The 23,684-nt window shown below is 44.0% G+C and overlaps 3 protein-coding genes and 1 long non-coding RNA gene across 4 annotated transcripts; 1 reads left to right on the top strand and 3 right to left on the bottom strand.

The window, feature by feature from the left end:
- Positions 1-246: 246 nt before the first annotated feature.
- On the bottom strand, positions 247-3,212 carry gpr31 (G protein-coupled receptor 31). Its single transcript, XM_070926383.1, has 2 exons — positions 2,652-3,212; positions 247-708 (listed from the first exon to the last, which is right to left on the bottom strand). The coding sequence occupies exons 1-2, from the start codon at positions 3,189-3,191 to the stop codon at positions 247-249; spliced, it is 1,002 nt and encodes a 333-aa protein (XP_070782484.1). The 5' UTR covers positions 3,192-3,212.
- An 11,065-nt stretch (positions 3,213-14,277) lies between these two features.
- On the top strand, positions 14,278-16,477 carry LOC139302703 (uncharacterized). The gene is made up of 4 exons (XR_011598913.1): positions 14,278-14,394; positions 14,622-14,706; positions 15,387-15,507; positions 15,948-16,477. It is a non-coding gene; the product is annotated as an uncharacterized lncRNA (long non-coding RNA).
- A 140-nt stretch (positions 16,478-16,617) lies between these two features.
- Positions 16,618-19,353, bottom strand: ttll2 (tubulin tyrosine ligase-like family, member 2). The gene is made up of 3 exons (XM_070926260.1): positions 19,132-19,353; positions 17,347-18,710; positions 16,618-16,948 (listed from the first exon to the last, which is right to left on the bottom strand). The coding sequence occupies exons 1-3, from the start codon at positions 19,351-19,353 to the stop codon at positions 16,618-16,620; spliced, it is 1,917 nt and encodes a 638-aa protein (XP_070782361.1).
- Positions 19,354-20,605: 1,252 nt separating this feature from the next.
- Positions 20,606-23,277, bottom strand: LOC139302659 (hatching enzyme 1.2-like). Its single transcript, XM_070926362.1, has 10 exons — positions 23,244-23,277; positions 23,117-23,167; positions 22,966-23,016; positions 22,828-22,884; positions 22,684-22,730; positions 22,512-22,581; positions 22,294-22,408; positions 21,466-21,638; positions 21,119-21,200; positions 20,606-20,900 (listed from the first exon to the last, which is right to left on the bottom strand). Exons 1-10 carry the CDS (start codon positions 23,275-23,277, stop codon positions 20,750-20,752), a joined length of 831 nt encoding a protein of 276 aa, XP_070782463.1. The 3' UTR covers positions 20,606-20,749.
- Positions 23,278-23,684: the final 407 nt, after the last annotated feature.

Raw genomic sequence — 23,684 nt, 5'->3', positions numbered from 1 at the left:
ATGTACCTCTATATATTTCTATTTAAGAATCAATAGAAAATAGAAACTTAATAATTACTGTAGGTCTTGTCTTCATAGCGCACTTAACCTTCAGAGTCCTCTTTCATAAAGTAGGCACAGTTTTGGGGCACACTGTCAGTCTCAGGTAGTATCCTGTTGGGTTGTACTGGTGTCACCACACAGAGAAACAACACAGTACAGTACAGTACTGTACAGTAGCCATCCATCCTCCGTTTGCCATGAACTTCAAATGACGGTGTTGCGTGCAGGATGGGATGTGTTTCCTGTTGAGCTGTCTAACGGCACTGGACCCTCTTTCATTAAGAACGGGAAATAACTGGAGAGATAAAGACTTTTAAACTTGGTGCTACAGAAGCAGTAGACCAGCGGATCCAGTAGACAGTCCATGTAGGAGAGGACCATGAGGCCGTCAAAGGCCACAGCAGCTATATTCTGGTTGATGTCAGGCCAATCTTTGACCCGGGCGATCAGCAGAACCATCCTGGCTATGGTGCAGGGGAGGAAGCACAAGGAGAAGACCACCATAACAGAGGTCACCAGGAAGACTGCTCTCTTCAGCTTGGTCTTATCCCCAATAGTTTTCTTCCTGAGCCGCTTGACGATGTGCACTGTGCAGTAGACCAGGATGCAGAAGGGGATGAGAATCTGGGTAAAGAAGACCACCTCCCGCATACTGTCCACCACACCCTTAAATCAGAAAAAGGATCAACTTAATTGTCATGTACATCAACAACAAATTCTCGTTCTGGATTGGTGAACCATCGTGTCCCTACAATTTGTATATCAGGACCAGTACCAATCAACAGTTTAACTACAATTCTAAATCATTGCACAAGGCAATCCTTTACTTAAATAGTAAAAGTACTGCAGTCAAGCTATAACTTTAGTAGCAAGATCTAGTTTGAAAAATAAAAGTACTTGCTCTGTAGAAGAATGTCGCTGTGGCCGATACATTATAATGACATTAGATTAAGACCGATGCATCAATATGTGAGTAGCATTTTCCTGTTGTAACTGGTTGAGATGGAACTAGTTTTAAGTACTTAAGTACTACGGTTTGGTAGTTTAGTCCTGTGGTTTCCGAGCTGATGGTCAGGCCCCTTCCAACTGCTCACATGATAAACTTGAGGGATTGTGAGATGATTCATTGGAGAGGAAAGATATAAAAATTGTTATTCTCTTTTTGGACCTGTCTCTAACCTTTTGCTTGCTTTATTTTGTGAAATATTTAATATTTTACCTCTTTAGGGCCTCAAACCGTTATTTAAATGAAACCATCTGTTGAGTTTGGAGGGGAAGTCACTCGTTGGTGGAACTGCCAACAACTCATGGACATCTGAAACGTGACAAAGGGTCCCAAGTAGACTCTACTTTTGTGTAAGAGGTCACAAGCCAAAAAGGTTGGAACCGCTGAGTTTATCGTTATCAACGTATTGTATTTTATAATCCAATCATACGTGTTTTGTAATATAGAGGATATTTAAAATAAATAAAGGGAAGTAAAAAGTACAGTGTTCGCCTCTGAAATGTATTGGAGTAGAAGTTTAAAGTAAAATAACATGAAATATTCTACTTAAGTAAACGAATTACATTGCATAAGTAAATCGTCTACTTCCTTTTAATTCAATTCAATTCAATTCAATTTTATTTATATAGCGCCAAATCACAACAAAGTCATCTCATGACACTTTACAAAATAGAGCAGGTCTAGACCGACTCTTTATAATGTCTTTACTTGTCACCACTGGTTAGGTATATGTAAAAGTAGCCAACAGAAGTTATACTTCAATCTATCAGTTAACTTACCAGCTAATCTCACCATGAATTACACTTCAAACTAGATAAGACACAACCTTGTTTACTAAGAGGCCATGGTATAAACACGATATTTCACTGCGAGGTATAGAAAATAATAGACATGCTCATGAGGCACCTTGTCCCGCATAGCATTTTATATAAGGTCTAATGCATGGTGAATAAACTTTTTTTTTTGGGGGGGCAATATTGATATTTTGGTTTCAGCGTGCACTTATCTTCTCCAAACTGTGGCCCTGTCACGTGTGGTGCAGTTTGACACACTCCGGCTTCAACACGTCTCAATTTTAGCTAGTGTCAGTGCAAAAAATAGCTCTGGGAACAGGCTTTATCTAAGTGGAGCTCTTGGATGAGATATCCCCCCTCGCACTCTGTTCTCTCTGGTAGGACGCCATGGACCCCACATGCTTCATTTCTGTTGAGGCCTCTCATCCCCTGCCTCACATAAATCAGGGCGAGTAAGTGGTTGCACAAAATCCTTTTGTGTGAAGGTAGTATTGCGTAAAATGAGAATGATGCAGATTTCGATGGCTGCAGTGACATCAACACTCGCTCTCTCAGCATTGTGTTGCCACATGGCCACAACTGACAGCCCTCAAGTGAGAACAACATGTGCCATGAACACGCCCTTAAAAAATGATTTCCAAGCAAAGCAGAAGTGTTTAGGACAAATCATTTGTTGCTTAAGCGCTTTATCATCACTTCTCATTTCACTCATCTCGTGCACTATACCAGAGTTTTGCGACTGGTGCTGAAAACCTGCCAAATGTCAAAACTTGGAAGACAGATGCATAGTGACAATTTACACATATTACCTTAATCAAGGTATCGTCTTTATCGGTCTTGTGGCTGTTGCAGCAGTCAAAGTTCTTGAGCATGGTGGGAATGGTGAGCGGCAGAAGAAGCAGCCAGATGAGGATAGAGATCTGAGGAGATTTCTTGAGAGCTCTTAGGAGGTTCTTCCGACCCGGATGTACCACATTGAAATACCGATCGATGGAAGTCACTGTCAGGAAGGCGATGCTGGCCCCTCGGTTTAAAAACAACATGAAGAGCATAGCTTTGCAAACTGTGTCGTTCCCGCTCCTCCTCTCTCCTTGGATGAAATTGTATGCCTTTATGGGCAAAGAGAAGAGTAGGAGAATGTCAGCCAACACCAGGTTGAAAAGGAAGATGTTGTTGGTGTTGGATTTCCAGAACTTCAGCTTGAATATGAAGAGGTGGAGGACGGATGCATTCAGAGGCAAAGCCAGGATGACAATCACAATCATGACAGCTGCATAGAATTTATACAGTGCCTTGTTTGTGGCTTCGCAGTCTTCAATAAGTTGGTAAATAGACCTGTTGGTTTCCATTTGAACAGTCAGATACACTCGCCAGGGAATGTGCAAAATGTTAATTACAAGCTAGAAAAACTATTCTGTCCTAAATGCACAGAGCAGCACAAGTATTCTTCTCCAAACTGACGAGGAAGTCTCACCCTACAAACAAAAAAAATCCAGTCAAACGAGTTTCTTCAGTGTCAGTTGTAACCCCCTTTTAGGTTTGTCTTTCCGTCCTCGTGTGTGTTTCTGGTTTCCCAAACTCATTCAAGGTTTTATGTCCTGTCTTGTGAGAGTCAGGACCAGGTCTGGAAGCGATTCTCTCAGTGTGCAGAGCAAATGGCAAACTTCTTTGAGTTTGCCTTGCTGTCCAGCCTTCAGCACACATAGCTCCGCCTTGCAGCCCGAGGAGGTGAGTCACCAGCTGCTTTTCCACTGTACGGCCAATGGGGCATAAGGGCCAAGACCAGCCTGTGACATTTAAATTACAAATAATCCAATTGCTTTCGTTAAAATGAAACAGAGACTGGTTAAACATCAAGCTAAGCACCGAGGTGCAGAGAATTTTTTTTTATGATTGAATTTGATCAAAGTCTGAATCTCGTGACTGCCGTGTTGAGCCCTGACATGCCTCTGCGTGATCCAAATCAAAACCGTCGCATAATGACAGCGCAGGCTGATATGATTTTTGACAGGCAGCCAACCATATGAGAAAAACATTATCATCATTATCAACACCGCCTTCATGCAAAGCATACTGCTATTTCCTGGACCAAACTGTGAGAATGAACCATTTTGCTATTCTGAGGGTTCAGTAAATCCCAGAAGCTACTGTATGACTTACTGTTTCTCATAAATGACAGCTTTCGGATGTCTCCGCTCTGACTGCCTGGCTCAGTGTGGCTGTTTAAAACTGTACATCTCCTCGGCAGATGCTATAAATGTTAAAATGGGAGAAAACTTCACCTTAGAGTACGCAGATGTGGATCCCTGGGAACTGATGATAGATTTACATGTAGGCACCAAGAGATGGACATAGTGCTGCTGTCAATGGTGTATACTATGTAAGGAGAAGTAAATGAGTTAACTTGGAATGTTGCGTCCTAAGGGAGGAGGATTTCTTTAAAGGAGGAGGAGGAGAGGGGGTTAACCCCAGGCCTCACACTCAGCTCTGCATGCCTCAAACTCCTTATCTACTCCAGCTACAAGTCCAGGCAGCTCTTGAGACTCAGACTTTCTGCAGGGACGCGTTCCTGAGACATGGAGAGGACGTGACCTCTTTCCAGATCTCGTTCATGATCTAAAAGTCGCTTTTACACTAGACTAGGTACATGAAACACCTAAGTATTCAACACAGTTGCCTATATAATAAATCTATATGTCTAATCTGTTACTATTGCTAGAGTGCATGTATGCATAAGTTAGCTTTGATCTGGTATCTTGGTTTATGCTGAGTGCCTAGAATCCTTGATTTAATCTTGTCTTCGACTTGACCTTGTCAGATGAGTACAATGATTTAATTGTATATTGGGTTACTCAGTCAACTATGCTAGAGGATCAAGGAGCAGTCTTGTCTTGGTGTAATTAAAGCTGGCCCTCTGTAGCTACTGCACAGCAAGACTGTAGCTACCTGGAGCACTAGTTTTATGACTGGGACTCTATCCCCCAATTTCTATCAAACTGGTAACACAAACACACACACACACACACAAATAGTAACTATTTAATTACGCCAAATCACAGCTCAGTCTTATTTATATTCAATAAAAGGTCTTGTATCGTCTATAAATCTATTTTTCCATGGACTTTGCAGTTTTTGTCTTTGTTGCACCACCCTCTAGTTCTGTGCTTTCAGATTTTAATCGGCAAAGTTGGCTCACAGCACATAAGAATACCAAGATGATGAGTTTCATGTTGCTGCATATATTGGTGTCTTCAGATGTCATTCCAAAATCTTCAATCTGTCGGTAAACTGCACTCAGATCAAATGACCGTTGTTCTGAAGTGTGTGAACAAAAGCGCTTTGCGCGTTTATGCAAAACATAATAGCAACGATGACCAACAGAGTTACTGAAATGAGGAGTGGGTATTAACCGAATGGAACTCGTGACCGTGGTTTGTTTTTTGCGAGTGTTTGAATCCAGCAGGACTCTGAGAAGTGTAGATCTGCAGCCTGTCTTGACAGATTAACAATCAGACTACTGTACTCAAAATTGTCAAGCCAACCTGTGACTCCAGCAACGCTCACTGTAAAGTTGTACTGGCTGCTATAACTCACAGTGGTGTAGAGTTTTCTCACTTTCATCCATACTATCTCACAGTAGGCTGAGATGTTTGGCACTCATCCAGCCAAAGTGCTTGTGACCTCCAGCTGGCACACAGTGACGCTTTTCCTTCCCCTCGTATCCTGCAGATTCACTCCTTCTGTATTGTACACCGAATATTAAAGTTTGCCCCGCCCTGTTGTCTCACTCAGATGCATTTAGATCCAAAAAAGATACAGCAGAGCAGAGACGCGTATCTACCGTCACAGGGACTGGCCAGACTTTACACAGAGATGGAGACCAGGACCCAGTCAGCCCCTCTGTTAACCCTGAAGACAGGTACTCTGGAGGTTTAAGGGGTTGTAAACCTACTTGGACTGCACATCTGAGATTACTATATGGCAGAACATTGTGTGCCACACTTTCTTCTGCTGTCCTGTTTTGCTCACAGGAATATTTCATATCTTTTAACTAATCTACTTTGATATTATGTTTGTTTTCCAAAGGTAATTGTTCTTCTTTTCTTTCTGTCTGGACACCAATGCTGATCAGATCTGTTGTAAGGGAGAAAGAGACCTTCAGGGAGTGTGTAGCGGTGCAGCTGAAAATGCATGGAATCTCTGAGCCAAAACAGCTGCAGGTATATTACACAGTAGTATAGTATAAATGGTAGCGTTCTGTAGTACTGTAGGACTGTATAATAAACAACACAAACATCGAATCACCAAACCTCAAACACAAAGAAATATTTATATCACAGGATAAATGTTAAAACTCATGACATCACATTAACCTCATACAGTCTTCACATTGATCCGCTGACTCTGGCAACACTGACTGCATTCTATTAAGTCTCTATTTTTCAGGACTTGAGTGGGATGATGAGGCAGACAGAGAGACGTTACTTGTTTCGTGAGGGTGAGGGCATTTCCAGGATGGACAGAAATAATTTCAAGGTCTCTGACCAGCAGGAGGTCCAGAGGAGGGCTTCCCTCAGCCAGCAGCTGCCCAGCAGGAAGTTAACCTCTGGCTTCCAGAGGCGCTCCTCTGTCCCATCTATGGTCTTAAAAGACGAAGGAACGCAGCTTGAAAACTTCCAAGCGCTGACCTTTCAGCCTGAGCATAGCAGAGAGTTTGGGACTTTACAAGACTTTTGCTCTGGTTCATATAATCCTCAGACACCCCAGGACAGCCAGAGAAACACCCAAACAGAGATCCAGGCTCAGGCTGAGGTCTTTTCCCTGGTCCTGCACCAACATGAAACTCCTTTCAAAGAGTTACCTGATACTCCTGCAACAACAGAAGAGAAAGTTAGCCAATTGCAAGAAAGGAACAAGTCCAGAGAGAAATCCCATTTGGAAGAAAAGGAGAAAAGTGATGACACTCATTCAAGAGAGACAGAAGGCAGAATGAATCAATCACTCTCTAAGCCGACAGCCTCTGTCGGAAAGTCTTTCAGAGAGAAAAGGGAGAGGCACCAAGAAATGGAAAACACGGGTGAAACTGCAGGGAAAGCTGCTGGCGAAGACGAGATGAAAGGTCAGTTTGAATTCACAGCACCTCATAGAAACGTGTCCGTAAGCTCATCTGGTGCCACCTCAGAGGATCGATGGGAACAATCCCTGCAGCAGCACAACACGCCACATGTCCGGACACCCAAACATCCCAGCGCTGTGAAAATAAATAAATCAAACTTTGTGCAATATTTCAACATATCCCCCCCTTTGAGGGACAACAGAGTTTCCCCTCGGGCCTGGGGAAATCAGGAAGTTATTGTTAGTTTTAAGACCGCGAACGGCCACATGGAGAGAGTCTCAAGCTTTAACTTGGAAACTCTATCCACAGGCTGTGATGAAACAAAAACACATTTTCATCTCTGCCAGTGCAGCAAGTCAAGGCCAGGAAGCAACACAGGCTCAAACTGGGTCGAAGGTCAAAAACAAGTTACAACAACAGCAGCAGTTTGTGTGCCAATCAACACAAGTCAAGCCTCAACACCTCTGAAACGCTGTACATTTCCCATGCATTCCACTACAAGAAGCACCAGTGGTAATGGTGGAAGCAGCGAGGATGAAGATAACCCACCCTCCCAGTGTCACCAGTTTCCCAAGCTCCCATCCCCTCCTCCGTGCCTCGACCTCCAGGACTTCCACTTAAACCTATCTGGGGATGATTGTGCTAGTGAGGCTGAGGAGGGATGGACGTTCCCGGGGATCCAGAAACTGAGAGAGGACCAGAGTCTTGCCTTTTCCTCCAGCTGCAACAGAGATGATAAAACTCATGATGGTAATTTTAACTTATATTTAAAGTCCATTCAGGCCTGGTTTGGATATTTTTTTTAAAAATTGTAATAAGTCTGGTTTTTAGTGCTACTCCACATCATTCTGCACAGTGAAACATCATCAACATCCTGTCCCCCATCTCTTACATTGAAAGTGCATGAGGAAGGAATATTTTAAGTTTATATGAACAGCAGGAATGTTTACAGCAAACAAAACCTGTTTACTGTCACTCGTGCTACAAAAGAGCTCAATCCATCTACTTTTTACATGTCATCAATTTGTTTGGCAGGTCCTCTGCAGGAAACCTGGAACAAAATCCAGTCCAGCACACCACAGTTATCTGTCTGGACCTCGCCCACAGAAAGCCGAACCAAACCTCTGAGGAACTGCAGCAGAGAACCGACGAGTGAGCAAGAACATCCGACCTCCTCACAGCACAGAAGGACGCCCGACAGAGGTAAGAACCAAAGTGGGGGTGTACACCAGGACAGGCAAAATAAACACAGGTTTGGCTGATTTCAGCTGCGTAGTGTTTATTTTATTACCCATATCTATCCAGAGTATAACCAACCCCTCCCACATTGGTTTCCTTCATTTTTAATATGGATACACTACCCTCGCACACGCAAACACACCCCGCCATACCCACAAACACATAAATACCACATAGACCACATGAACATGTCGAACCTGACTTACAGCCTCTCTGATTTTGTTTGCAACCACATGGTGTAACTAATACTGTATTGTCTTATTTTAATGTCGATGTCATGCATCGGTCTTGCTGTGTCACCTTTTAGTTGCATCAATAAAAAAAATTCAGGAAAGATGTCAAGAAAACAAAGACCTTCAGTCTCTTGGACCTCAGTGCCGTGTAATTGAGTAACAGTGTATCAAGAGTACAGTTCATCTTAAAGTATACAAACCAAGGAATGCAATACACAAGGACACTAGTGGCACAGTATTTTCAGTTAAGCTTAGCTTTAGCTTTCTCTGAAACAGCACTGGATGCCCTACAGCTGTTTTAGATTTCACTAAATAAACTCCCCATGCAAAGCTCGTGCAAACAGCAACAGCTTCATGTGGGTACGAGCGTTCGTTGTCCAATGAGCCTAAAGTTAAAGAATGTTTCAACCTGGCTATCTGGGAAAGCTGCGGGAGCCTCCCACAGCTTTCCAAATGAACTGATTTCACATGAATCTTTTCAAATGCTTGTCAGCACTCTCCGCACTGGAGGAATATGCTGTTGTTGTGTCGAGGGGAATTCACCACACTAAAGCCTGGTGGCTACGCCAGCCACTAACAGGCCACGCCAGCCACTAACAGGCCACAACATATACTAGGTGCCATCGGCATGCAGGCCTACCTGAACCACCGTGTTTCTCACAAGTCATTATCTGGTTCAGTGTATTTAGGTCAATATGTAAACCGAAACCCATTTGCACCGGCTTTACACATGGATTGACCAGGTCTTAACACAACTACCTCCGTGTTTACACCATGAATGCCTTTGAGGAGGAGTTTGCTTCAAAGACAGAGTCCTCCGTGAGATCAGGGAAGCTGTGTGATGCAGCCAGGAGGAGGCTATGACAGCAGGCTTTTTGCCCCCCGTGTGGATATTTGGGACAGGTGTAAACACTGCTGCCTTTAAATGAGGTTGGGAAGACACATCTTACAAAACAAAACATAAAAAGGTCATTTCCATAATTCTGTCCCCTGAGGGTCTGTTGTGTATTTTTGAATGTCCAGGTTGTCAGATGTTGAAGACGCACTATCTGAAACCTGATGATCCAGATACAACAAAGATGGCACCACGGGGATTTCACAGGTAAAAAACACCTTTTGGTATTTTCATAGCATGCAAAAAAGGATTTTTTTTAATTGCATCTTCTTCTATACTGCACTGATCAACAATCTGCCACATCTAAGCAGCGCCGCATTGGCCAGGAAGTAGGTTGGTGTCGTTTTTATCAGTTTAAGCTTCCTTTCTGTTTTGTTTCTTTCCTCTTACAAAATATATGCAAACAGATATTCAAATCTGAACGACAAAATGCCACTACTCCTACTTTCTTTTCAGTCTTTCTTTCCTACTTTCATTCAGTGTCATAGCAGCAAAGTAAAACAGCTGTCAAGTTTTGCAAGATTACAACGACAGCAGTAATGGAGGTTACTTGTTTTATTATTTCTAATGTTTCGCATTATTAATAGTTTCTCTGTTGATGTGCAGGGACAGAGTGGACCTGAGAGATGAGCTCAAGAGGGGCTGCAAAGGAGGCAACGTCCTCTCTGACTCAGAGGAGAGTCAGGCCATGACAAATCAACAGAGTGTGCACAAACTGGAATCCGGGGAAGTCCAGGTCAGTCTTTTTGCTGGGAGAAAATGTGGCTTTGGGCCAGACCAGGTGTGTTAGGAGCAGACCAGCGTTTGGATTTGATCCCAAACTACAATTAAAAAGATAAGATCAGGTCCGCTCAGTGTCGCTCACCTCTGTTGTGATGATCACAACATGTGTTTTTAACAATGCAGAAGTTCTTTGGCACACAGGTGCAGTATGAGCTATTTCAGGCTGCGCAGACAAGACTTGCAAGTAGGTTAAATCCACTGTCGAATGAATGGAGTCTTTACAGGGTGTTTGTTGACTTAAATAAAAAAAATAAAAACGAAACATCGGCCGCATAGCCTTTAAGCCGCACAAATGTTGGTTTGGCAGCTATTAAGCTCCAGTATTGCTTCACAAACTGCCTCAGTGTTTCCCATGACTTCATTGACCTGTTTCACAACACAACCTGTCTCGCCAAGCTGTATACACACATTTAATTGCCGCTCGTGGACGATGATCGAGGTGAACTTCCCTCTTCTCTTGAGATCACGCCCAGTCCGTGCCAGAGCTGTGTCTTGATAATAATTTACTATATTACATTTCTGATAAGCTCCCTCCAGTATTCCCTTGAGTCATGAATACCGCCCACTCCTACAGCGCGAATGTTGCAGAACTGGTACCACGGTGTTGCATTGCCTTTTGCATTTAGTAGATAACAGGCTCCTTAATAACAGTACTTCAGCAATACTCTCAGGTACCACTTCAGTCTTTCAGCACAAGGATTAAGAGTGTGAAAATGTTAAACTTGATTTTGCACCTATCTCCACGGTTGCAGATGGTTTCATGTACGGGAGATTATGTGTAATTGTCTGACTAGTCTGTCTGGTGATTCTCTCTTCGTTTCATTTTGATCACGCACTCAAGTGTGTGCAGCACATATTTTCCTGTTAATTACGCCGTGTTTTCTGCTTCGGAGCAGACCTGGACGAGTTGCTGCCTGTTTTGTTTCTCTGATGTCACTCACCTGCTTGTCAAACTGGAACTGATTATCGTTGCCGCTTTGAAACTTCATGTCAGGGGTGGGGGAGGGGGCGTGGTAAACGCAGATCTTATTTGACAGCCACAGAAACTTAACATGCCAACTACAGTACTGTGCAAACAGTATCTTTGTATATAGCAAATGAAGTAAAAGCTGTAGGTGTTTTCCAAGGACCTTTAGAGGGTTTGCAGATTGCTTGTGCTGGTTCCAAATAGTCCCCAGAAAAATGAGAAATAAGCATATTTGCTCGACATCTCAGCTTTATTATCCCCTCTTTTACAATGTATAATGTTGTATAATTTATAATTACAAAGCAACAGCTGCTGGAAATAGATCATTTGTGTCTTTCGATATCACAGGGTCCTGGGAAAAGACGGCGTCAGCTTCTTATTCTTTACAGATAAGGAAGATGTGGAGTCTTTTTCTTCAATATGTTCCAGCTGAAAAAGTTGAAAATCAATTATTTGCCATGTTAAAAAAAAGAAAGAAGATATGATATAATTCTATCATTTCACATTAGACCCCAAAATGTGTGGTAAAGTGGAGCTATTTCCTGTTTTCTGATGGAGACTCTTGTCATCAGGTGTGATGCAGAGCAGTTAAACACATCATGATGTAAATCTGTGCAAACATTTACAAACATGCTCCCACTTCAGTCAACACGAGTCACATACAGAGCTACGTGTTTTTGAACAGGGTCACATTGTGTTCTGTTCTGTGTGTGTGTATGTGTGTGTGTGCGTGTGCGTGAAGGCCCTCAGGCAGCAGATGGAGGCCCTTCAGCTGCAATTTGAGCAGAGAGAGAGTGATTGGTCCGTAGTTCGATGCCAGCTGGACGAGCTGATCAGAGAAAACTCTGAGCTGAGGGAGAAACTCACAGTTACTCCACAGTGCCGCCCAGTGGCTGGCCGACGTACTGCACAACCACACACTGTGCACCAGGAGGGGCAGACGGAGGTAAAATGTTCTGGTTTGTCAGTGTAATTATACATGAAAACAGACATCGCAATATCTCAAGCTTCAAGTACAGTCAATCTCCAAGGAACAAAACTCTTCACAGAATTACAGAACTCCTCCTGTTCTTATTATCTATTTATTATTATACATGTTCTTATTGATTATATATCTAAGGAAGTGTTGACATTCAGATAAATATCGGCCCAAACACCGGGCCATCAATCACCCTCGGTGTGAGCCTTTGCTCTGCTCCCACCGTTAATAATCTGCAGATACAGCGGCGCAGGCTGGTCGGTATTTTGGATAGAAGTGATCAGTACATCAGTCATGTGACGAAGGTCTTTACCTCACGGCCACCACGTGTTTTCGCCTTTGACACAGATCACTCACTGAGAACAACGGGTGTCTCAGTCTTTGCTCACTCTGTTTTCGACTCTAGTTACGCGGAGAGGACGGAGGAGCTGGTCGACACGTTCTTCTGAAAGCAGATCCTCAAAGCATCTAAGCGAGTAGAAAAGAAACAGGCCGTTAATACAAGAACATTTTCATATTCTTATCCCAAACCTGTTTTACTTTTATTCTGTGAGGTTTACTTGTACGCGCGTCTCAAGTCAGATTCGCCAAACTCTCTTAACTGGATGAATGTCCCCTGTTCATGAGGAGTGTGTGCATTCCTGAGATTTGATCATTAGCATAATCAGCGCCCCATAAATTGCCATATAAGGCTGCCTGTTCTGCTGACGTTCACACTCCCTGTTTTTGGAAATCAGCAGAGAAATAGTGCGGCGCGTTACATACATGAGAGGGAATGGTCTGACGTAAAGTTAGACAAGTTAGATGAAGTTAGGATGCCTCCTGGGCACCTGGCAATTGGGAGGATGTACCAGGTGTGCCTTGGGGTAGACCCAGAACACGCTGGAAGGATTATATACGCCTCGGAATCCCCTAGTGGAATGTGACAGCCTTGGGGATATTAGAGAGATCATTTTAGGGCCTAGGTGATGTTACGCTGTCAGGTGCAAAAGAGGATGTTAGCTGACAGAAACCTGCAGAAAGACCCCCGAGGCAGCCGCCAGAGTGAGAGACTCTAAAACACAAATGATCTTAAATTACTTGCACGTACCATATAAGAACAAATCTGTTTGTACAGAGTTTGTATGGCAAGCAAACCATGAAAATGCAACATTTTCTGGGCAGATATTTGTGAAAAACATCTTTCAGCCAACAAGCAAATGGTATTGTCAAGCTGTATTTTGCGTTACACGGAGAGGTCAGTTTGTTCTCAATCAAACTGTTCTGTTCTATTAACAATATATATCTCTGTCACGTCTTCAAGCAGTCATGGTAGATATAAGTGAAGCAATGCTGCCGCCCACTGGCCCCCAGAGAGCAACACGAGAGACAGATAGATACAAGGTGTCCGTTCACTTTGACTGCCATTTCTCAGAAAGTATATTTGGTTTGTTGACGCATGATAGGTTTTTTTTTATAACTCTGAACTAGAACGAGGCTCTAAAAGACCACACAACACAGAAGCTACACTAAAATAAGCTGCACTTTTCATGGTCACCATCTCATATTGTGGTATGCATAATGTCATTAGTGACATTCCAGAGTTCGCCTTTCGTGTCTGCTCTGTAAATCTCGTCGGTATCAAATTATTCAAGTGTATAATACACTGTTAAGTGGTCTTTAAGCGCCCCGGCAATAATTTATGAGGATGGACAAAAGATGGTGTCAAAGCACTGGCTGACCTCGTTACATGTGTGTGCAGTGCAAGTCGATATGGTCCCTGAGCCAGCTCTGTCGCTGCCCAAACTAGATTTGACCTTCCCAACTTAAAGTGTTTTCTACCAGGGAGTCAAAACAATAGGTAAAACAGTGTTGACGTTTAAATAAATCAATGATTCGAGCTCTTTCAGGGGTATTAAGGATAATATGTCATGGCAAAGTGTATTGTTGTATTTAGTAAATTCCAAGCTGATGTGTTCTATATATAAAGAATATATTAATGACAGTAAACACACACACACACAAAATAATCATGATGAACTTCCTTATCAAAGATGTGCATTTTCCTCTAAATGATTCAGAAACAGGCAATTAAACCCACAGTTACCTGCGAAAGTCGCTCGCAGAAATGTGTCTGAATCACCAAAAAACGTTCGACTGGATGTCACACGTCACCGTGTTGACAGTTTTGCACTGATGAAGATTTCTGTGTCTCCCGAGACGGAACAGCTTCTCTCCAGCGGGTGCAGCCTGGAGACTTTCCCCAACGCGACGAGGAAAACGATTTCTGCCGACCGGAAGACGAAAACAGTCACATTCTCCAATGGAGACGTCAAACACATTTTGGAAGACGGGAAAGTGGTGAGCGTCTGTGGCTGCTCTTGTTACCTCTATGTGTGTCTAAAAACGTGATATTAGGGCTTTAGCTGCAGTAACAATCCCCGAGAACCATTGTTGGTGTGTAAGTATTCGTGGTTGTATTTTTTGTGCCGCATTGACCTGATCGAACTTGTCACACAATGATGTTAATGTTGGTGTCTTCATTTTTCATTTGGATCATTTGAGGATCATGCGTATGTGTGTTACAGGTGTATTACTATGCTGGTTCACAGACGACACACACCACCTACCCGAGTGGTCTGGAGATCCTTCACTTCCCCAACAGACAGATTGGTAAGAGGTGCACACCAGTCAGGGCACTGTTGTGGTTTGAGTTTTATATTCTAGATAGATAGATATAGATATATATATATATATATATATATATATACGCTACCAGCTCAGCACCAAACACACAGACAGGAACAGTCAGAGACCAGCTGGTGGTAGTGGAGCTTTTAGCAGCTAAAGAGCCAGATGTTTCCCTCAGGAGACATCTGGCTCAGAGCTAACAGAGAGTGAATAATGGACTTACGTTCATCAGGTGGGCACAAACACGAATGATAATGTTGCTCCGTAACTGCTGAAGTTATTTCCCCCCGGGGGCCAAACAAGTCAGTTATTGACATTCTGTTCCCAAACTGCTTTCTTTCTTATGTCAAAAAGAAAAGACTGAAACATTGGCTGATGAACATTTATGAATATTTTCCATCATACTCATTATAAAGCTCATCGTATTCATTTCAGGTGACGGGGCAACCAGAGTGCTGTTGATTAACAATGCAATACCAACATTATCAAAAGAAATTTCAAATGAACCCTCCACCAGTGGTCCCATTTTATTGACAAACGGACTCAATTTAAACCAAATGTCTTACGGTCAGCTAACATTTCTAACAGAAAATGTCTAAAAAGTACATGACTCCAGCTTATAGTGTAGTCTTTCTTTCGTAATACGTCTCCTTCTGTAACAGAGAAGCGACACCCCGGGGGAGAGAGGGAGATCTTATTTCCAGACCAGACCATCAAGCATTTGGAGCCTGACGGCAGCGAGAGGACGATCTTCCCTGATGGCACCATCGTTCACCTTTCACCGTAAGGCCGAAATCTCCGGGGTCAGACAGCCAGTGGAACCTTTGGAAGACTAGCTGTCATTAAGGTGGCAGCTAGCAGGCGCCCTCATAAATAAATAAACAATATTAGAACACCATGAGGTAACCAGTAAGAGGGCAGACGCTGACATGATCGAACTGTGATATCACACCCTTAACGTGACAGTATTATGTTCTGTAAGCTATATGATGTTCCCAGGTTAAGTTGGAAAAGGCAGACACAGTTCAACAAGCAGTACAAATTACAGGTTTTTTTTAAGTTTTTTTTATTTTATTTATTTATTTTTTTTGGTGGGGCTTTATGTATACATGGGATTTAGTAACACTTAACTATATAGTTACATACTGACTACACTGGGTTTAATCAGAGCATTAAAGAAGCTATTTGTTCAGTGCGCTTCCTGGAATCATCATCTCTTCCAGGTCAGGTGAGAAGGTGGTCCACTTCCCCAACGGGCAGAGAGAGATCCACACGTCCCAGTACAAGAGGAGAGAGGATCCCGATGGGACGGTGAAGACCATCTACCCGGACGGACGACGAGAAACCAAGTACGCATCAGGCAGAGTACGCATCAAGGAAAAGGACAAAGTAGCATCTTAAGGGACTGTGTGCGCGTGTGTTCATGTGTGTGGAAGTGTCAAAGAGAGGCGATTAGAGATGTTCTCACATTGTAGATCTGACTTTGTCTTTCACCCTCATGTAGCAAGTCATTTATTATTTTTTACTATTTATGTACTGTTTATTTTAAAAAAGGTAGAGAACTCATTTGATCTTTAAAGATGGAATATGTGCCTTGAGGCAGATGAGTATGTTGATCATGAGCCAGCGACCGTCATTAATCTTGATGAGTTATCTGATTAAACTCAGTGATAAAGCTAGCACAGGTAGGGCTGGGCTAAAGGCACCGCAGGCCACAAGACTTCTCCGCTAAGTAATACTCTTCTGACTCTAATGGAAATGACAAGTGATGTCAGACAACAAAGATTCAGTTTAATTATGTAAATACTGTGCTTCTGGAAGATCTTCTTCCTTGGCGTACGGAGGAGAAAGAAGTCAGGGCTTAGCAACAAATGGAAAGAAAGGAACGCCACTCTAAGTGGGTTTGAGGCATTGACTGAGCAATGGAGGATTCTTTGGCCCCCACAACAGTGAATCAAAGTCTTCGTCACCATCTACGGCCTTCCCCGCCCCCTCCTCCTCCTCTTCTCTCCCGTTCTTCTCACCCGATGTGGCCAGCTGAGCGGTCAGCTTGTGGAGCTCCCGTATGACTTTCTTAACATCCAGTTCGCGCTGCGAGGCCCTCAGGGTGGCCGTGTTAAACGGGAATGTCCGTATGAAGTCTCCGACTCTGAGCGGGGGAGTGTGCCGTCCACTCGGTGCTGTGGTTTCCTCTGAGGGACCCCTCACCGGCCCGTCACTCCCACTGCGAAACAATGGCAACGTTTGTTTGTTACGTTAACTGAACGTTTGGGCCTTTTGATTTGTCCCGATGCAGCTAGTTGGAATCTCTGCCGTCTACAACCTCTGTCCTGCTTTTATTGTTATTATCTCTGACACCTCGACTCACTTATAGACCCGCCTCTTCTAGTTGAGCCATGACTAGGGCTTATGGGAAATGGCGTTTGTGAGAAAAGTATTGAATTAAACGATATTAGATCGTCCTTACCTACACATATGAATCAAGCCACAGGAGGCGCTGTTGACCTTGTACTTGGCGAACATTTCGCCCCACAGATTAAGAAACGATGATCAATTTCACCCAGATCACGCACAGACAATGCATTGTTTTCTTTACAGAAAACACAGCAGTGCTCTATATACCTGTAAATGTTTGGGAGCTTCCAGGACGCGGCAGGACGTCTGAATCCCAGCCCCCTCTGTGGGACATCGCGTATGGAAGAGGAAACGTCCATCGGGGCTTCTGTTTCGGTGTTGTCGCGGCTCGTAAACTCAGACACGTGAAGACTCCTGTTGTCCGTCAGCCACGGCGCAAGAGCCGGACACGTCTGTCTGTTTACCACCGGCACGTTTTTCCTTGAATGCGGGCAGAGTATCAGGTTTAGGGTCTCGTCGGTTTGGGTTTCGGTCGCCGGGGTGTTAACTGTTCTGCCCCTGGCTGCAAATATCTTTTTTAAGTCGACGGGGGGAAGGTGTCTTTGCTGGTCAGCTACAAAAGCGTGTCGTCTGGGCTGTCTTTGGTTCATCTTTTCAGGCTGGCGAAGAGCATTTAGCAGGGGGAGTGTCTGAGTTTGCGAGGACTGGCTACCACTCCTTCGCCTCTGAAAATTGGTTTCTTTAACCTTCGAGAACACAGGTATGACTTGTGAGGGGCGCTTAGCATGGAAACAAGGCTGCTTGGACCCTCGTCTCTGGTAAGCCCTCTCCCGCAAGCTGTCAATCAGCGTGTAGTTCATCAAATCAATTAGATCGTTGATCAGCCTCTTCTTCACTGTGATATCTGCTTGGCAGTCCAGAGTCAGCGCAGGGCTGTAGTTTACCTCCAGCAGCCATGGCTTTAACTTGCCGTCAATGAGGATGTCAAAGCCAAACAGCTCCACACAGTTTGGGCAGGAGGGGACAGAGGGAGCGATGGTGAGGAGGGTCAGAGTGACAATGTTGTTGATCCTCTGCCACAAGAGAAGCTCGTTGATGTCTTGGCTGTGGAGAAAATGCCTGAACTTGCTCATGGTCCACTTGCACCCTTGGCCCACTCTCCCCTTTTCGGTTTTGTAGAAAGGACCAAACTTGTTGATGCTGGTGTTGGTGAGGTGAGCGTACAGGTTACGCAGAGACGACAGGTCGTACTTCTCGGTGGCGAAGCGCACCAGGCCTTCTTGATGAACGTAGACGGTCAGCGGACGAAAGCTCTTCACACACACATAGATCCTCAGGTCGAACTTGTAGCCGGAGATCAGCAGGGGGTTGCTGACGTACCTCTGCACGATCACAGAGCAGTCGTAGACCAAGTCCTTGATGTCCTCGAACATGAAGATCCCCCGGCCTCTGGAGAGATCCACGGGCTTACATATCCAGTAGACCGACGGCCCTCTGGTCAGACGCAGTTTGTCGTACTCAGCCAGGAAGCGGGTGTAGTCGTTGGGGAGGATGAAGGCGGTGGGACTGAAGTCATAGAGGGCTGAACCGAACGTGGCTCTCATTCTCCTCAGGTTGCGTGCCAAGCAGTCCTTCCAAACAATTACAAATCATTCTTTTAGAGCGGGATTCGTTTTAACAGAAAAGAACAAACGTCTTCTTTTTTGGGGACAGGTATGTTTACGTTCTGTTGAGGCTAAGGAAGGTGTAGAAAGATGCTGTGAATGTTTTTTTTTTTCCACACCAATGAAACATTCACAGCCCTGAGATTCCAAGTTTCCAAAGCAGGATCGTCGTACATTGATTTAGATTAATGCAATAACAAATCAAAGCTTATTTGTAAAACATTCTTCTTTTGGTAATACTTGCTCGGCGATATCTCCTTTTTGAATGTCTGGGCACACCTTGTAATAGAAAGTACAAACACATGGATTATTCTGGTGTCTTTTATCTAATCTGCACTACCGGGACGACACCACGCACTCTTTAACACGCAACACGTCAGACCGTCACCTTGCGCGTGATGCCGACAGTCTTGGGATGGTGGTTGAGGCGCTGCCATGGCAGCAGCTTGTGATATTCCGAGTTGCGAAATGCGGAGCCCCGCCAGTAGAGGTTCCAGTCTTCCTCCTCCCGTTCTTCTTGGTCGTATTCCTCCCATCCTCGCTCCAGAAGCACCTCCCTCACCAGCTCCGGAGCTCGGTCGTGCAGCCTGAACACCAGGGATGCAGCCATGCGAGCATCGTCAACTATAGACACAGCAGACATGAAGAACAGAAACGTGGATAATTCATATCACAGCTCAAAATAGATTGTGCTTTTTTTTTTTTTTCCTTCTTAGCAGATTTGTTGACAAAGTGACAAAGATATACACTAAAAGCCCCATCCGGACGCGAAACATTATGCGCTTCTCAGTGATTTAACTCACCATTCTGGACGGCATTTTAACCATCGGGAAGTTTTATGGTCCGTAATAGACATTTAGCAGCACAAAGCCGAGAGAAAAAGACAAAAGATACTATGTGATGTGAATTTGAGTCAAAAATGGTGCTCCTTCTCAGAGTCATAACCCAGTCCAATCAAAACACAGACATGAAACACACGTTGATGCCATTCAGTCTGACGTCGATCCGATAAAAACGTCCACAAATCCGCTTAAAAATCAACTCCCAAGTCAAATTTCACACCGAGCCGCCAAAAAAAAACTGAAGAAATAAGGCGAATAAAAAGTAGTAATGCTAAAAGGCAGTAATGCTGAGTTGTATTCCACTGTTACAAAGCTTACCAGTTCATCCCCTGGCTGGTCACACAGCACCTTGTGTGTGTGTGTGTGCGCGCGCTCTCTAAAGCATTTACATGTAAATCTGAGAAGCCCAAACAAACCTGACACTTTGTGGACGCATCAGCTTCAGTGTGCCGGTGTACTAACCAACACTCAACAATGCGCCAAATACAAGAAATAATTCTACAAGTCCATTAAAATGCTTTTTTTCCATAATGAATATATTAACATGTTTTACAGGTTATTTCAGAGCCCCTCCCCCCCACACACTGAAAATGAGCCATTTACGGAAAACCACTAAAACATGCAAGCCAGGAAACCAATAGGATTTGCCTTACCTTTGAATGCTGAACGCACATGAACTGATGGGCTTCCTTCCTGTCTGCCGTGGAAATGAAGGGCAGGCGTTGAAGAGTCGGTCGCCTCGTCTCTTGCCTGGTGGGCAAGTCTGCTCTTTTAGCGCCTCCTACAGACAAAACCAGGCGCTCACACTGTCGGCGGGCTGTCAGAAGCTACACTGGAAACTATTGCAGTCATTTAATACACTGAGGAAAGTTTATAATGTCCAGTTTCTGTTGAAAGTCGTCAACGTGTACTGAGGTCACAGTTAAAAGCTGCCTAAGTTCTGGTAAGAGCAGTACATTTCTAGTGATGTGGGTTTCATTTGATGCCAAAAAAAAAAAAAAAAAAAACAGTAGGCATAAACACAGTAGGATTTTTATAATTTTATTAAATCTTTCGGGCAAATGTTAACCAACAGCGAGTCCGCTCACCGCGATGTCATCCGCTCATCTGAAAAGAAGGAAGTTTCAGCACATCCACTGAGTTGTAAGTGTAAGTGTGTGTGCGTCAGAACGTGCAGTGAGTGCGCTTGTTACCACAGTGGTAGAGCGTGTTCAGCCTCTGTACGTCCAGCCGGCTGAGGTGCGTCCTCTGGCCCATCTGCTCTCCGCCATGTTTGGGCAACACCGTGGGACTTCCGTCTGCGCTGAAAAAATATCTGCGACAGAAAGAATAGAAGGAGGTTTGCCAGGCGTATATGGAAGTCATTACTCTTATTTAAAAAAAAAAAAAAAAGGCCATTAAGCAGTTGAAAATTGAGCTGTCCAGGATAAAAAAACAAACAATACACTTTTCTATAGACGGGTGAGCTACGTTAGCATGTTGGACTGGTGTCGTTACATCAGCTCATCCAAGCAGTGATGATCTGTGGCTTACTGTCCGTAGTGCATTATGGAGCCCAGGTCGTACGGCAGGTTCAGAGTCTCCCCGTGCTTCACCTTGAAGTTCTTTTGTCTCCCTTTTAAAAAAAAAAACAAAAAAAAAATCAGAAACGTTGCAAATCAACTCCACTATAGCAGTTGATGTAAGAATATTTGTGACTTTGTGATTTTAACTAAATTAGTTTACAGTTTGTCTCGTCACAAAAAGGAAAATGCAGCTTTGAATGTGCAAACAGTTTGGTCACGGCTCGTGTTTTTCAGACAGGGAATCTCCATTAAAACAATAATAATAAAAAAAAAAAATAATAATAATAAAAAACACATGTCTGCTGAGGCGTCCACCTGGCATGATGCTCTGCCACTGCACAGTGACGTACTGATCCCGGTCCTCGCGGGTGTGTTCGTGATGCAGCCCCAGAGCATGAATGATCTCGTGGCACAGGTTCCCCACACTGCACGAGCGGGAGTAGTACACCGACTGGGCTCCCCCTCGACAGCCGACAAAGGACGCGCACCTGGGGGGGGGGGGGGGGGGACAAAACGAAAGCCATGAAGCCAAAGAGTCGACTCACCCAAACTATTAAAAAGAAAACAGGCATAATCTACATAAACACGCTACTCAACAGTTGTCAGTGGAACTACTCTTCTAGTGAAGAAATAGTCCCTATAAAAACACTACTTTTACTGTTGCTTTTGTAAAGCGTGCATTATTAACGCTGTTAATACCACAAACTAAAAAGTGACAATTCACTGGCTTGTATTTGCGTGGAAGAATTATTCGTTTTACCCTCCTTACAGTTTGTGTTAAGATTCTATCAATTACTTAAAAAATGTTTAAAAAAAAAAGGCTCCTTGCCATAATTTCTGACCTTTTACGTATTTCCGGGTCTTATATCCGGCTTAAAACAAAACTTTTAGCTCAAGTTCATCCGGATTTCACTTGGATTTGTTTTGAATGTAATTCTATTATAAAAGCTAATCATTAAAAAAAAAAAAAATTGCTTCCCTATGTCAAACACATAAAAAGGGATTTATGAATAATTTCTGCATGGCTAGAGACCATTAAAGATAAGATAAAAAATATATATTTTTTGGTGAACTGACCCTTTAGCAGATATTATTAATAATAATAATAATAATAATAATAACATCCCAGAGTACATTTCTCACCCTTTGCCATCCAGGAACTTGAGGTAGTTGAACTCCGCGGTGCGCTCCTGGAAGCGAATGCACGTGACGTCAGAGATCATCTTGAAGGCAGCGTCGATGTTTGACCGTCGATCAGCTGTCCGAGTGACGACACACAAACTCTCTCGTTACCATCCCCAGCGGCCACGCACCCCGGGACATCAACAACAACAACAACCACAACCACAACAACAACCTACCCAGTTCATGACTGACGGTGTAAGGCACGGTGGCGTCGGACCACAGGGTCTCCACGGCATTCCTGTCCTCCTGGAAGCGTGGACGGTGGAAGACGTGTATGTATTATTACAGCCATTTCTGCGGTTGTCTCAACACTCCACGCAATATCTAGTGTATTTAGAAAGTTCTTACCGGAATCAAAATGTCTCCCTCTCGGACAATCACGTTGTCTTGAAGCTCTGCGGCAGTCAAGAGTGTGGGGATTAAAAACTGGACATTGTCTCTCTCGTGAAAAAGACGATTTCAACAAAGTATGACATGTTTGAAGAAGTTTACCCTCTAAGGTTTCTGCAGCGGCTTGCTGCGGCGGACCAAGCATTAAAACAACCGTGCCTGCGGAAATCGGAGGGTTGAATCCCATTCAATTAAAAAAAAACACACAAAAGAAATTCCCAAGTCTCCTAAAGCACCAACCTGGGGCCGGACTAGTCCCATTCTGGGTTTCATTGAAGGGGACACCACCAACTGAAAGAGAGGTCCAGTGACGTTTAGGTCATTTTATATGTTCAGAGTGTATATATTGTAGAGGGGGGGGGGGTGCAAGTAAATCCAAGTGAACACCGACCTGGGGCACGAGTGGTCGCCTCCTGGGTTGGATTTATGGGGACGCCACCAACTGCGTGAAAAAGACAAGACTTAATAATCGCCATCATTCATCAGAATATCTGCAGCTTGGGTGCTCCGGCTTGTACCTGTCGACACGCAGATGAAGACCAGGGACCACATGGTGTGCACGCAGCTCGATTTGGGGGGGAAAAAACGGGAGGAAGCTGTGAATCCAAGGCTTCTGGTGGCTGTCCGACAGAGCTCTGATAAAACGGGTGCCATCAGGCAACAGGTGTGATCACTTCACTCTGATTGTGACCGGTCAGCTTCAGTCTGACCTGTAGAGGGCGCTACAGTGTGTTGGCTCAGTGATAGGTTACGACGATAACAATACTACTAAATACTAAAAAAAAAAATACTAAATTAGATGAATAAAGTGGGCGTCTTGAAAAGTTTAAAGTACAAAATTCCACTCTCTGTGTTGCCGTCCCTCCACCACATCTGAATTACAATTTGTGGTGCTCCGACGTGGCCGCTAGAGGGCGCAATATGGCACTGGAACATTTGAAGGCTCTCGGTCGACTGAG

The sequence above is a fragment of the Enoplosus armatus genome, chromosome 19 (assembly GCF_043641665.1).
Source record: "Enoplosus armatus isolate fEnoArm2 chromosome 19, fEnoArm2.hap1, whole genome shotgun sequence".
Lineage (NCBI taxonomy): Eukaryota > Metazoa > Chordata > Actinopteri > Centrarchiformes > Enoplosidae > Enoplosus > Enoplosus armatus.
Note: the sequence above shows the minus strand (reverse complement) of the source record. Positions and strands in the feature narration are given on the sequence as shown.

Excerpts from the sequence above, each read along its gene's own strand:
- gpr31 (XM_070926383.1), bottom strand. The coding sequence starts at position 3,191 with ATGGAAACCAACAGGTCTATTTACCAACTTATTGAAGACTGCGAAGCC. Across the intron at positions 709-2,651 it reads AAGACGATACCTTGATTAAG|GGTGTGGTGGACAGTATGCG; the intron begins GTAATATGTGTA and ends TTCTGATTTAAG.
- ttll2 (XM_070926260.1), bottom strand. The coding sequence starts at position 19,353 with ATGGCTGCATCCCTGGTGTTCAGGCTGCACGACCGAGCTCCGGAGCTG. Across the intron at positions 18,711-19,131 it reads CTGTCGGCATCACGCGCAAG|GACTGCTTGGCACGCAACCT; the intron begins GTGACGGTCTGA and ends ATTGTTTGGAAG. Across the intron at positions 16,949-17,346 it reads AAGCTCCCAAACATTTACAG|TGGGAGTGACGGGCCGGTGA; the intron begins GTATATAGAGCA and ends ATTGTTTCGCAG.
- LOC139302659 (XM_070926362.1), bottom strand. The coding sequence starts at position 23,277 with ATGTGGTCCCTGGTCTTCATCTGCGTGTCGACAG. Across the intron at positions 23,017-23,116 it reads GGCGACCACTCGTGCCCCAG|TTGGTGGTGTCCCCTTCAAT; the intron begins GTCGGTGTTCAC and ends CCTCTCTTTCAG. Across the intron at positions 21,201-21,465 it reads GTGGCAGAGCATCATGCCAG|GGAGACAAAAGAACTTCAAG; the intron begins GTGGACGCCTCA and ends TTTTTTTAAAAG.